This window comes from Scyliorhinus canicula, chromosome 9, assembly GCF_902713615.1.
Source record: "Scyliorhinus canicula chromosome 9, sScyCan1.1, whole genome shotgun sequence".
In the NCBI taxonomy this organism is placed as follows: Eukaryota; Metazoa; Chordata; class Chondrichthyes; order Carcharhiniformes; family Scyliorhinidae; genus Scyliorhinus; species Scyliorhinus canicula.
Window position 1 is genome coordinate 79,804,313 of NC_052154.1, and position 14,523 is coordinate 79,818,835.

Genomic DNA, 14,523 nt, shown 5'->3' on the forward strand with positions numbered 1-14,523 from the left:
ACTGGCGTCATTTTCGTGACGTCTATATTTTGGTACGGGTATTAAGTGACGTGATGGTTTATGAATCACCGCAATCCTGTCCCTTAGCACACTGCACCCATCCCCCAAAATCCTCCAACCGTGTTATCAAATTTCGATTCTCATAACACCAGCACAATCGATCTCTCTGTGCTCGGCATCTTCTCCCTTGTGGTCTGGGCGGGAGATTTGAACTGCCTCCCGCTTCCGGCAGCTCGAGCTCCCTCACCTGCCCCCTAACTAACCGGCTCGGGCCTGGCTATGCCGCGCTCGGAGTCCTACATGCCGGTCGCTCCGGGAGGGCTGGAGGAGAACTTCTTCAGCCTGGACGACATCCTAATGACCCAGGAGAAGATCCCGTGTCGGACTGAGATGGTGCTGCCACGCCTGGGCTTCCTGGACAAGAGCAGCGAGGCCGATCTCATCCCCGAGGTAAGATTGGCGGCCTGGCCGCTGCCAAGTGCGGGCAGACTGGGAAGGAGAAAAGGGATCGCTTCGCTGTTTCCGGGACTCCCAAAGGCCACGTTAACAAACTGAAGGAAAGGAGCGTTGATGGGAGTAATGTTTTAATTATAACATCAGATGTAGAGACGGAAGCTGTTATTTTCCTGTGGTACCTGAGTAATGCCTCTGATTTTGTATAAGCTAAGGGACAAAATCAAGCTATTCGTTGCCTTTTCTTCCCAAAGCCGAATCAATATAGATTCCCGATTTGGTGGTAAACCCCCTGCGCAAATTTATTTAATCCCTAACAGATCAGAATCCTAAAACAATTGTCCACCTGAAGTCCTTCACAAAAACTTATTTTTTTAATCCTCCATGTTTTCAGTCGTGTATTCTACCTCAGCAATTTAATATCCCTGGTTCGAGTTGATCAATCAGATTTTCTCAATCCTCTAAGGATTCTGTTTTTATTACCAGTTCTGTAGCCTAAAAGTTGATAGAACAAAGTCCATTAATTAATACAAATTTGTGTGGCTGGACTTTTTTTTAAATGTGTACAAAGAACAGGATCTTCATCCCTCCAAGCCTGTGCTGATCATGTGTCCAATCTAGACCAAACGTCTGTATCCTGTCTGTTCATGTGTCTATCAAGATAAGTCTGAAAGGCCACTAACTTATCTGCCTCCACCACCACCTTCTGTGTAAAAAAAAAACTTCCCCGCACATCTCAACTGAACCTACCCCCATCTCATCTTGAACTTGTGCCCCCTTGTAATTGTCATTTCTGCCCTGGGAAAAAGTCTCCAACTGGGAAAGAGCCTCCGTCTCTTTGGGGAGAACAATCCCAGTTTATTCAATCTCTCCTCAGCTAATACCCTCCATAACAGGCAACATCCTGGTAAACCTTTTCTGTACTTTCTCCAAAGCCTCCACGTCCTTCTGGTAGTGTGGTGACCAGAATTGGACACTGTATTCCAAATGTGGCCTAACCAATGTTCTATATAACTGTAACATAATTTGCGTGCTTTTATAGTCGATCTCCCGTCCTATGAGGGCAAGCATGTCATGTGCTTTCTTTACCACCATTTTCATCTGTGCTGCCATTTATTTGATAGCTTCCGCCTGAATTGATCTGCCGAAATACATCACCTCGCATTTGTCCGAGTTAAATTCCATCTGCCATTTCTCTGCCCAATTTTGCAGCCTATCTATATCCTGCTGTATTTTCTGACACTCTTCATCACGGGTAGCATGGTGGTTAGCATAAATGCTTCACAGCTCCAGGATCCCAGGTTCGATTCCCGGCTGGGTCACTGTCTGTGCGGAGTCTGCACGTCCTCCCCGTGTGTGCGTGGGTTTCCTCCGGGTGCTCCGGTTTCCTCCCACAGTCCAAAGATGTGCGGGTTAGGTGGATTGGCCACGCTAAATTGCCCGTAGTGTCCTGAAAAGTAAGGTAAGGGGGGGGTTGTTGGGTTACGGGTATAGGGTGGATACGTGGGTTTGAGTGGGGTGATCATGGCTCGGCACAACATTGAGGGCCGAAGGGCCTGTTCTGTGCTGTACTGTTCTATGTTCTATCACTATCAATTCTGGCCTCTGGTGACTGTGGAGTTTGCACATTCTCCCCATGTCTGCCTATGTCTCGCCCCGACAACCCAGAGATGTGCAGGGTAGATGAATTGGCCACGCCCCAGTTGCCCCTTAATTGGGAAAAAAATAATTGGGTACTTTTAAATGTTTTTTAGGAATGTAATCCTAAGTGTAATGTAGGAAACATGGCACCATATTTGCACACAGCAAGCTCCCACAAACCTAAATGTGGTAGCATACATATTTGGAGCAGGTGTAGGCTATTTGACTACTCAGGCCTGTTCCACCATTTAATAAGATCGTCACTGATCTGATTGTGGCCCCAGTGGTTAGCACTGTTGCCTCACAGCGCCAGGGACCCAGATTCACTTCCAGCCTTTGGTGACTGTCAGCGTAGAGTTTGAACTTTCCATGTCTGTGAGGGATTCGTCCAGGTTCTTCGGTTTCCTCCCACAGTCCAAAGGTGTGCAGCATGAGTTTCCTCCGGGTGCTGTGATTTCCTCAGTCCAAAGATGTGCAGGTTAGGTGGAATGGCCATGATAAAATTGTCCCTTAGTGTCCCGGTTCATCCAGGGATGTTTGGTTCGATATGGTTAGGGTGGCGGAGTGAGCATAGATAGGGTGCTCTTTCGGGGGGTTGGTGCAGACTCGTTGGGCCAAATGGCCACCATCTGCACTAGGGATTCTATGAGCTCCACATTCTGCCAACTCCCGATAACCTTTGACTCACTTGTTAGTCAACAATCAATGCACCTCTGCCTTAAAAGTATTCAAGGACCTAATTCAAGCATTCTCTGGGAAAGATCGCTCAACCCTCTGAGAGGAAATATTTATTTTCATCTCCGTCTTAAATGGAATACCCTTATTTTTAAACTGTTCCCATGCTCTAGTTCTCTCCCACAAGGGGAAATATCCTTTCTTCATCCACCCTGTCAAGTCCCCTCAGGATCTTGTATGTTTTAGTAAGATCCCCTCTTGTCTAAACTGCTCAGTTTGTCCAACCTTTCCTCATAAGATAAACTACCCATTCCAGTTATCTGATGAGTGAACCTTATCTGAACTGCTTCCAGTGCATTTATGCTTCCTTAAATAAGGAGAACAAAACTGTACACAATACTCCAAATGTGGTCTCACCAATACCCTGTACAACTGTAATAAAATATCCTTATTTTTATATTCCATTATAAATTACAACATTTCATTTGGCTTCCGAATCACTTGCATATGTACTAACTTTGTGTTTCATGGACCAGGACACCCAGATTCCTCTAAGAGTTCTGCAATCTCTCCAGATAATCTGTTTTTGTGACGTTAATTGAGGGATAATATTGGTTAAGACAGGGATCTTTTACATCCAACTAAGGCCAGCAAAGGTCTCTCCTCTGATTTTGCAGCACTTCCTCCCTACTTTACTGTAGAGTGATGTTTGTACTCAAGTCCTGGAGTGGTATCTGAGCCCCCCAACCCTAAACTCAGACAACAGTGCCACCCACTGAGCCACATTTAAGTGCAACGCAGTCCACATGGAATGACTGTAGTTGAGAGGGCAAAAAAAATGGGATAACGAGCAATGGCAAATTACAGTTTTTAAATTTGCCAACAATAATTAAAATCTTAACGAATTAACTCCTTTTCAGTGCCAAAGTATTTGCTGGGCTGTTATTACGACTTATCTCACTGTTTACAATGTGCTTAACTGACTAAATGACTCGGGCCATCTGTGGATTCCTTGCAAAGGTTTGGTTTGCAGCCCTCGTATTTTACAAGGCGTTGATGACCAGTGTCTACTGAACCTGGGTCAAATCTTGTGCTACACAGTGGAAAGGCATGGTTGCAATTGGTAACATTAAAATTTATGACAAAATGATAAACTAATTTCACAGTAACTTAATTCACTGCCATTTCTCTTCCAGGAATGCCTTCCTTGAAGAAGAACTGCTCCTCTCTCTGACAGGATATCTGTTTTTCTCTTTTAGCATGTTCATTTCACTCTTGGTGTTTAAACAAGTGTTTCTTCAGTCCCTAATGGCACCATTTAACAGCCCCTTTGTCTTATGTCCATAACGTTTTTGTCAATCTTTCCTTAACTCTGACCTACCACTGACTTTCCATTCTGCCCCACCCATCTCCAAGAATATAATTCATCACATTTATATCCCTCTTCTTTAGAAGGGTCAGTTGGACTCAAAACATTAACTATGCTTCTCTCCTCACAGATGCTGCCAGACCTGCCGAGTTTATCCAACATTTTCTGTTTTTGTTATAGTACATAAGTGCCTTTGCCACTTTTGGAGGCTATGCATGCAATCAAGAACAGAGCTTATTAGTGGAGGCAGCTTATGTTGTAGGTGATGGTGATTGAGCAGCTCAGTTTACCAGAGCAGTCTGGCAAAATGGTGACATTAATATCTGACTTCCTGCCTGTGTGTTTAGTGAATCGGGACGGTGCAATGGCAGATCCACTTTCACAAATGTTGGCATCAAAGTATTTGCACATACTTATCCTTGTAATATTTCAGCTGTTTAAGAAATTACTTCTATTAAGTAAAAAGATCATTTTTGCAGCACATGAGCCCTAGCTGGCAGTACAGAATTGCTTTCTGCAGTGCTTGTGCAATTGTGACAGATGTGCCAAAAATTAAAATGGGGGCTTCTCTATTTTAACAGAAAATTCTCTATTTTCTGCATCTATTTTCAGTTTTATGTAATATGAAAGCTTTTGGTATTGAGTTTTCTTTTAAATAATTTTTGCCAACAGAACCCTAAACGTATCACTTCTTGTCACAAATGGATTTGTAGCTTTAAACTACAGCTTGGAACCCCTGAGAAGCTTTGGCTTTGATTTGGGAAGTTACAGGTTCAAGCCTCACTCCAGAGACATGAGCATGTAACCTAGACAGACACTTCAATGCTGCCCTGTCAGAATCCTCGTCAATCAGGTGAGCATTTAAACCAGTGAATGGATGGAAATCATTTACTGCAATAATTGAAGAGCAATTGAGTTGTAGCGTTCTGGCCAACATTTGTCCCTGAATTCAACATGACTAAAATGGATTGTTCAGTCAATGATCTAATTTCTGCCTGATGGACAAATTTGTATCACATTTACCTACCTTGCAACAATGGCTTTATTTCTAAATTGCTTTGGATCGTTATATGATTGGTTGGTAACATGCTCTCCTCTGAGCCACAAGCTTCTGGTTCAAGTCTCATTTCAGGGCTCGGTCGCAAAAATAAGGCTGGCACGCCAGTCCACTGAGGGACTGCTGCACTGTTGGTGGTAAGACGCCTTCTCCGCTGAGACTCTAAACCAACGTTGTATCTGTTGCCTGGATTGATGTAAAAGGCCCCATGACACTATTTTGAAGAGCCGTGGAACTATCGCTGATGTTCTGGCCAATATTTATCCCTCAAGCGACATCAGGAAAAACAGATTTATCTGGGCAATATTACATTGCTCTTTGTGGTGTGGTATTGTGTGAAGCAAATAATGGCATGATGGGAAAACTAGTCAAGTCTTCTTGGTACAATTGAATTTAACCTAAGACACAGATTCAAAATACACAGATATACACAGCCGAGGTCGACTTGACCTAAGAACCGAGTGACTCTAAAATTCTAAGATAAGGTGTTTTCATCATGAGCCTAAATGTAGTCTCAATACATAACAGGCTGAACAACTGTCTCTTCCTGTATGTAAACAACTTCTTCCCTTTCTTAAAACAAAGACAAGATAATGATATGAAACTCAAGTCCCCTAAAGGTCAGCAAGGTGACGCCATTGTAACGATTATTACTTATGTTTTACTTTCAATCAAATTCCTGTCCAAGCTGTATTCATGTTATCTTGATCCTATAATGTATAAGAATCGCCTTCTTTTCCTGTAATATCGCAGACTTGGGACGGACTCAGCAGTTTGTAATTGACTGCTTTCCGACTCCAAGTATCAGCCATTTACTGCTAGCAGTCAGTTCTAATGAGTGAATAAAGTTCAGTTTTTCTTACCTAATGAATGCTGTTTGAATTTCTCTATCACAGTCAAGACGCGGGGAAAATATAAAATACAACAGTGGGACTTTGCTGTGCGCAAAGTGAGTGCCGTTTTGCCTGCTTAATACCTGTGACTACAATTCAAAAGTACTTAATTGGCTGTAAAGTGTTTTGAGGCAGCCAGAGGTCATGGAAAACACTCTATAAGAAGCAAGTCTCTCCCCCCCCCCGCTGAGAATTGCTAGCTGCTCTGTTTTTTTTTTATTGTGAGCTGAATTTGTATTTAATTGTTTTGTTCTGTATAGGGTACTAAGATGGAACTCCCACTTTGGTTGGCAAAAGGGTTGTGTGACCCCAAGCGCCGCATTGTCTCTGCTGGCACTCCGAAAGTGTACAAGGGTGGCTGGCGGACAATATTCAGTGCTGATGCGAAGGTAGTGGACCTGCACAAAATGGGGCCATATTATTATGGTTTTGGAACACAGCTGCTGCATTTCAATAATCCAGAGAACACCGAGATTGCTCAGACCATCTTACAGGTGAAGTGTCCCAATTTACTGCATTTCAGAGTCCCATTCTTTGTTTTGTCGCAAAACAAAATACTGTTGATGTTGGATATTTAAAGGATAAATGGGAAGCACTGGAAATATCCAGCAGCCAGGCAGCATCTATGGAGAGAGAAACAGAGTTAAATGTTCAGGCTGATGACCTTTTGTTAAAACTGGCAAAAGTTGTTTTTATTCAATTATGCAATGTGTACTTTGCTGGCAAGGCCAGCATTTATTGCCCTTGGGAAAATGGTGGTGAGCCAGCTTGAACTGCTACAATCTGGGTAGGTACACCCACAGTGATGTTGGGGAGGGGGTTCCAGGATTTTGATCCCGTAATACTTGAGGAGCATAATAGTCTTTATTAATATCACAAGTAAGGCTTACATTAACACTGCAATTAAGTTACTGTGAAAATCGCCTAGTCGCTATACTACGGCGCCTGTTCAGGTACACTGAGGGAGAATTCAGAATGTCCAAATTACCTAACAGCACGTCTTTCGGGACTTGTGGGAGGAAACCAGAGCACCCGGAGGAAACCCATGCAGACACTGGGAGAGCATACAGACTCTGCACAGACAGTGACCCAAGCTGGGAATCAAACCTGGGTCCCTGGTGTTGTGAAGCAACAGTGCTAAGCACTGTGCTACTGTATCAGTACAGTCCCAAGTTAGGATGGTGTGTGACATGGATGGGAACTTCCAGACGGTAAAAAGTTCCCGTGCCCCTGCTGCTCTTGCTCTTCTAGGTGATTAGAATTGGTGGGATTGGAAGGTGCTGGTGAAGGAGCCTTGGTGAGTTGCTGCAGAACAGTTGCTGTCAAGAGGAATGTCAGTACAAGAAAGAGGGGATGACAATGGGGGTAAGTAAAGAAAAAAAAGATGGGTCCAGAAGACATATAAATATCAACAGCAGAAGCATTTTCTGCATCTGATGTCCAGAAAAATGTGATCAGTAGCTATTACCAGTTTCATTAACACCTTTTATGCTTTGCACCATCATCCCTTTCGTCATGAAATTGTTCCTGCTTTCCAGCTCGTTGTAGGTCTTCCCTTTTGTTCTTATTCAGAACACCCCATTTCCCTACCTTTTTCTGTTTCGTCGTGAACTTTTGTCAGTTCTGATGGAAGGCCATCGACTTGTCATGTTAATTCATTTTTCCTCCCTCCACTGATGCTGCCTATCTTGCTGGGTATTTCCATCATATTTTGTTTACTTGGATATGAGTGTTATGGAATGGGATTAGCATCCCATTGATGTTACTTTGTAAGGATTTAATCACGTGGCTACTCTTTCTCTTTGCATGAGTTCTTAATTTCCTGTGTAAAAGAAAAATTATAGGAAAAGTTTGCATTTGTTTAGCATCATAGTTCTCATGTCTTATTGTGTTTCAAATACAATTTATTATTTTGAAACACAACCAGTTATTCTATAGTTGATTTCAGCAGACACTTTGGGCACAGCAAAGTCCTGGCTTTTGGTGATTCAGAACACTGAGAAAATATCTAATTCTTCAAATAGAACCAAGTGATCAGGTGCACTTTTAAAGTACCTGAGAGTTACCAAAACAGGCAGGACTTGCGTCTTGAAGATGATCTCTGACAATGCAGCACTACCTCAGAACTGAGATGTTGTCAGTCTAGATTGTGTGTTTCAGTCCTGGAGGAATCTTGAATCACAATCTTCTGATTCTTGATGCAAGCAATATCACCGTAGCTTATTGACTCTTAAATGTGTATGTATTTCTCCTGATGGTGCAGCTTTCTAGCAGCCTCTGACTTTATAATGTACCCTGTCCAGTATCTTAAAAAAAATTAAAAGACCAAACATGAAGAAATAAAGAAAAACGTACCACTGCTAAAGGCAGTGGCAAGTTACTGAGCCCTCTGCCTGAAGCACGAAGGAACTGGTTCTGAGGACGTATGGTGGAATAGACAACAGCTTTTCTGTCACTTGCTTTTGTTTCTGCTTCTTTCCTGACTCTTTCCAAACCACATTATAAACAGTGAGCTTCTGAAAAAAAATTTCCGAAAAGTAACCGTTGTATTACAGGGTCAACGGCAGGGTTCTGAGGAATGTGGAGGAACAGAGAGACCTTTGGGTTCATGTCCACAGATCTCTGAAGGTTGCCACTCAAGTGGATAGAGCCGTGAAGAAGGCTGATAGTGTGTTAGCGTTTATTAACAGGGGGCTTGAGTTTAAGAGCCGCAGGGTTATGCTGCAACTATACATGACCCTGGTGAGACCACATTTGGAGTATCGTGTGCAGTTCTGGTCACCTCATTATTGGAAGGATGTGGAAGCATTGGAAAGGGTGCAAAGGAGATTTACCAGGATGCTGCCTGATTTGGAGGATATGTCTTATGAGGAAAGGTTGAGGGAGCTAGGGCTTTTCTCTTTGGAGCGGAGGAGGGTGAGAGGCGACTTAATAGAGATTTATAAGATGATGAGGGGGATAGATAGTGGACGTTCAGAGACTATTTCCTCGGGTGGATGTAGCTGTTACAAGGGGGCATAACTAAGATCCAGGGTGGGAGATATAGGAGGGATATCTGAGGTAGGTTCTTTACTCAAAGTGGTTAGGGTGTGGAATGGACTGCCTGATGTGACAGTGGAGTCGGACACTTTAGGAACTTTCAAGCGGTTATTGGATAGGCACATGGAGCACACCAGAATGACAGGGAGTGGGATAGCTTGATCTTGGTTTTGGACAATGCTCGGCACAACATCGAGGGCCGAAGGGCCTGTTCTGTGCTGTACTGTTCTATGTTCTATGTATTTGTGAATTTTGCCATTCTCCTTTTGGACTATATTGCTGCTATTATTGTTTTGCGTTCATATAATAACAATAATAACCTTTTATTGTCACAAGTTTGAAGTTGCTGTGAAAAACCCCAGATCTCGTTCCTATCCGTTAAAGTATTTAAGAATGCTACAGTCTCTAGCATAATGTTGAGCACAGGAGTGATTTATTTTGGCAGGTAATCATTTTATATGTATTGTAATCACTACTCTGAGTTGTCCTACTGAAAAACTCAAATAGCTTTATTAAATATCATTGCAGCACAGGAATGTTATTATTTGTAAAGTAGGATCTATTGGTCTTTTTTAAAAATCCGTGTATGTATTGACACCACTCTCAGCCAATGAGTATGGGGAGGAAGGAGCGGAATTGCAAGAAACAGATTCCGTTCTTGTCTTATTAGAGAATAATTATTTGTCCAGCAAAATGTACTAGCTGCAGAATAATTACACAATGCAAAATATGTGCTTTAAAAGTAATCACAATCACTTCCAGCAGTGTGGTCTGAAATTTCCCGATCATTTCCATTGCATCCAAGATCTATGCTATCACTGTAGATTTTTTAAATCTGCTGTTCCTGTATTGTACTTTTGACCAAGGTTATTTTTGGCGCAGACGTTTGTCAACCGCTTCCGCCGGATCATGGATTCCTCCCAGAATGCTTACAACGAGGACACGTCGTCACTGGTGGCTCACCTGGACGAGCTAGAGCGGGAGCTGTTCCGGGCTGGTCAAAAAGGGTTGAACGAGTTTCAGAAGTGGGAGAAGGGGCAAGCTGTACAGATCACCACCTCCAACCTGGTTCAGAGCTATGGCAAACGGAAGTTTGCAGAAATGGAGGCCTGAAATGGATCTCGCCAAAGAGATGCGAAGACAAATGGCTAATATTGGATTCCTCTCCAATGTATAATTGGATTTTCTCTTAAGGTGAAAGTAATTCTGCAGAGGTTACGACTGTGTAATTAGAACAGTTCCATGCTATCAGGATCAAATTTAAACCAGTTGGAGGGCATTGTATTCGACTGCAACTTAGTAACTGTGAGGCAGAATGACCCTGCTGGATTTGGGGTGATTCCACTGGAGCCTTGCTCATCCCCCTCTTATTTCACACACAAAGATATTTGCAAAGGTTTTCTGCAAGCTTAATTTTGATGCAGTAAGCATTTCAGGGTTTGAGCCATTGTCTTTTATCACTGAGGGATCCATCTGCCTTAATTTTGAGCCTTGCTGATAACCAATATGGCACATAAAGCTGCCAATTCGATTTTGTTATTAATTATCTATTTGAGCTGCCCAGGAAAATAGAGCAGATGAAGACCAAGCTCTTAAGATTATTTTTAATCCTGTTTTTCTTCTAAAATTTATTTTCTGTCTATCTTATCATTTGAAGCCAAAGAAAGAATAGCCTTGTTTAGAATGGTGCATGATAACCATGTACATTGTACTTTTGTTCTTGTTTTGGTTTTTATTCAAACCCCTGCTCATATTGTATGATTGTTTCACTGCTTATGCAAACCACACCCTGACGAAGGATGTTGTGCCATCCTCGGGCAAGGTGATAGAGCCTTTGATTCTGAGCATCGCATTTCAATTCCAGTTTTCTCTGGTGTTTGAACTTGACCTACACTTCTCTCTGGCCATGCTTAGTTAATTTTTCATTTGAGGAATGAACAAGTCACTGGCATTCTGTCACGCATGACTTCAGTCTGTCTCTCTTTTGTTATGCTAGAGCTTTCGGTTGTTGATGTGCTTCACTGCTCGTTGATGCCTAAAATATCCCTGTCTGTCATCACCGGCTCCTTGGCTCTTGGTAACCTGTGCCAGAGATAATATCTCACACCCAGAATACTTGTGCCTGACAAACTAAAATATATTCCCTCAGAAGGCTGTGTAGTATCCCATCTGCTACTAATGAGGGCAGCAGAGATGCAGCCTAAAGTGTTATCGGGGCAGCTTCTGTTAATGTTAAGGATCTACATCACTGGAAATATCAATTCCAGATTAACAATTAAGCTGCAGAGGTTTTTTTTTTAACAGGTTGGTTCCATGGACTGGATCGATATATCCCTTGGGTTTTGCTACTAGCAAAGGGAATGTAAACTATGTTGCCTAAGGGCCTTGGCAACTCATCAATATTAATTTATTTCACATTGAAAAATTGTAGTGTCTTACAAGAGATCGAGAGTTTCTCATGACTTAAAAGGCTGAATAATATAAAAAGCATTTAATAGGATTGATTGTGTTACCTTGCCCTTTAAATATATCCAGCTTTTAATGTTATATTTACTGGCTGTAGTGCCATAAAGCTGTTAATATGCTATCTGTGTTTTTAAATGCTATTTATTTTAGTCTTAACTAGGTCCAGTTTCTTAAACTATTTCTGTGTCTGTTTTTAAAAATATACTTGAGTATTTCATACAAATAGTCATTTTGATTTTAAAGTGTGCTCGTGTCTTTACATTGCAATTTTAGAATATAATCATACATTACAAAAGAATGTCTAGAGGCCCATTGCACCTGTTGTAGCTCTTCGAAAGAATTGTCCAATTGGTCCCACTTCCCTAATCTTTACCCATTGCAGTGCAAATGTTTCCTACTTCAGTATATATCGTATTTGAATCGAGCATTGAATGTGTCTGCCACCTTTTATGGTTGTGCATTCCAGAACAGAGCAATTCATTATGTTCTTTAAAAAACTGAATTCTTTGAATACTCACTCCAGTTATTTTGCTCCACAAATCTGTACCCAAACAATCCTTGATTAACATCAGACTGCTGATCTCTTCGTGGTTTCCGGTTCAAAATGTGCCTTGATGATATCCTTCATAGCGACCCAAGTTTAGAACAATGTGATTATCTAAAATGTCGTCTTTGGGGGCTATAACGGAACAACATTTTTGACTGCTATTAGCTCAGTTCCAAGGCCGACAGGCCAATGGGACAGAACCACCTCCAAATTGTAATAATTTAGATACCACAACTTTGACCTGCTCTCCACCAGGAAAGCAGTACACCAACTCCGCCAGGCACGCGGGGCCCTGTACGAACACGGAGACAAAGCCAGCCGCCTGTTGGCACACCAGCTGAGAAAGCAGGCAGCCAGCAGGGAAATTGCGCAAATCAGAGGTACCAGAGGCACGTGGGAAACAGAACCAGAGAGGATTAACGAAACCTTCAAGGCCTTCTACCAAGAGCTATACACCTCGGAGCCCCCAACGGGGAAGGCTGGGATGAACCGGTTTCTTGATGGACTGGACATACCAGTCGTGGGAGAGGGCAGAAAACGGGATCTGGAAGCACCACTAGCACTGGGAGAGATCATGGAGAGCATTAGCTCCATGCAGACGGGGAAGGCGCCGGGACCGGACGGATTCCCGGCGGACTTCTACAAAAAATTCGCGACAGCGCTGGCCCCGCACCTGCGGGAGATGTTCACAGACTCGCTAGCTAGGGGCACACTGCCACCCACGTTAGCACAGGCCTCAATCTCGCTGATACCTAAGAAAGACAAAGACCCAACGGAATGTGGGTCATACAGACCCATATCTCTGCTGAACGCAGACGCCAAAATCCTAGCCAAAAGGCTAGAAGACTGTGTACCTGAGGTGGTCACAGAGGACCAAACGGGCTTCGTCAAAGGTAGACAGCTTACCGCGAACATCAGGCGCCTGCTGAACGTGATAATGACCCCCTCCGGGGAGAGAACACAAGAGGTGATCGTCTCCCTGGACGCAGAAAAGGCCTTCGACAGAGTCGAATGGAAATACCTCACAGAGGTACTGGAGCGGTTCGGGCTTGGAACAGGGTTCACCGCTTGGGTAAAGCTCCTATACAACGCTCCCATGGCAAGTGTACGGACCAACAATACCAACTCCCAATACTTCCAGCTGCACAGGGGCACCAGACAAGGATGCCCACTGTCCCCGCTGCTGTTCGCACTAACAATCGAACCGCTAGCAATCGCGCTCAGGGCAGCAAAAAATTGGAGGGGGATCCGAAGGGGAGGTAGAGAGCACAGAGTCTCACTCTATGCGGATGATCTGCTCCTCTATATCTCGGACCCACAAAGCAGCATGGACGGAATCATAGCGCTCCTGAAAGAGTTTGGAGCCTTCTCGGGCTACAAACTCAACATGAGCAAAAGTGAGATCTTCCCAGTACACCCGCAAGGGGGGGGGGGGGGGGGGGCAGCACTAAAGGGCCTGCCGTTCAAACAAGCCCGAAATAAATTCCGCTACCTGGGGATCCAAATAGCCCATGACTGGAAAGGGATCCACAAATGGAACCTCACCAGCCTGACGGAGGAAGTTAAAAAGGACCTGCAAAGATGGAACACACTCCCGCTCTCCCTCGCGGGGAGAGTCCAGACGATCAAAATGAACGTACTGCCCAGGTTCCTTTTCCTGTTTAGATCCATTCCGATCTACATCCCCAAGGCCTTTTTCAAAGCGCTGGACAAACATATCTTGGCGTTCGTATGGGGGGGTAAAAATGCTAGGATCCCAAAGAAGGTCATACAAAAAACAAAATCCAGGGGGGGGCTAGCCCTCCCGAATCTACAATTCTACCACTGGGCGGCAACAGCCGAGCGAGTAAGGGGATGGATCCAGGAGCCAGAAGCCGAGTGGGTGCGTGCGGAGGAGGCCTCCTGCATGGGAACCTCCCTCCGGGCCCTCGCCATGGCAGCACTCCCATCCCCACCCAAAAAACACTCCACCAGCCCAGTGGTGACAGCCACCCTCCAATCCTGGAACCAACTGCGGCAGCAATTTCGCCTGTACAAAATGTCGGACAAGGCTCCCATCTGCAACAAACATAGGTTCAAACCAGCACTGACCGACGCCACCTTCAAAAGGTGGAGGCAGGACGGGGGGACACTGACAGTCAGGGACTATACACGGACGACAGGATCGCAACACTGGACGAACTGACAGAGAAATTTCAGCTAGCTGGGGGGAACGAGCTACGGTACCTGCAGCTCAAAAACTTCCTACGAAAGGAGACAAGGACATACCCACAACCGCCACGACAGACACTATTGGAAGACCTACTGGACGCAAGTATCCTAGAGAAAGGGAACTGTAGTGACATGTATGACCGACTGGTAGACAGGGACGACACCGTACTGG

General features: G+C 44.0%; 1 protein-coding gene across 1 annotated transcript; it reads left to right on the plus strand.

Moving 5' to 3' along the window:
- The first annotated feature begins 42 nt into the window (after positions 1 to 42).
- gins3 (GINS complex subunit 3) lies at positions 43 to 11,835 on the plus strand. The gene is made up of 3 exons (XM_038807023.1): positions 43 to 450; positions 6,349 to 6,582; positions 10,010 to 11,835. The coding sequence occupies exons 1-3, from the start codon at positions 280 to 282 to the stop codon at positions 10,238 to 10,240; spliced, it is 636 nt and encodes a 211-aa protein (XP_038662951.1). The 5' UTR covers positions 43 to 279; the 3' UTR covers positions 10,241 to 11,835.
- The last annotated feature ends 2,688 nt before the right edge of the window (positions 11,836 to 14,523 follow it).

Bases quoted from the DNA above. Each gene is read 5' to 3' on its own strand.
- gins3 (XM_038807023.1), top strand. From the start codon at position 280: ATGCCGCGCTCGGAGTCCTACATGCCGGTCGCTCCGGGAGGGCTGGAG. The intron at 451-6,348 runs GTAAGATTGGCG...TGTTCTGTATAG, and splicing joins AGGCCGATCTCATCCCCGAG to GGTACTAAGATGGAACTCCC. The intron at 6,583-10,009 runs GTGAAGTGTCCC...TTTTTGGCGCAG, and splicing joins TTGCTCAGACCATCTTACAG to ACGTTTGTCAACCGCTTCCG.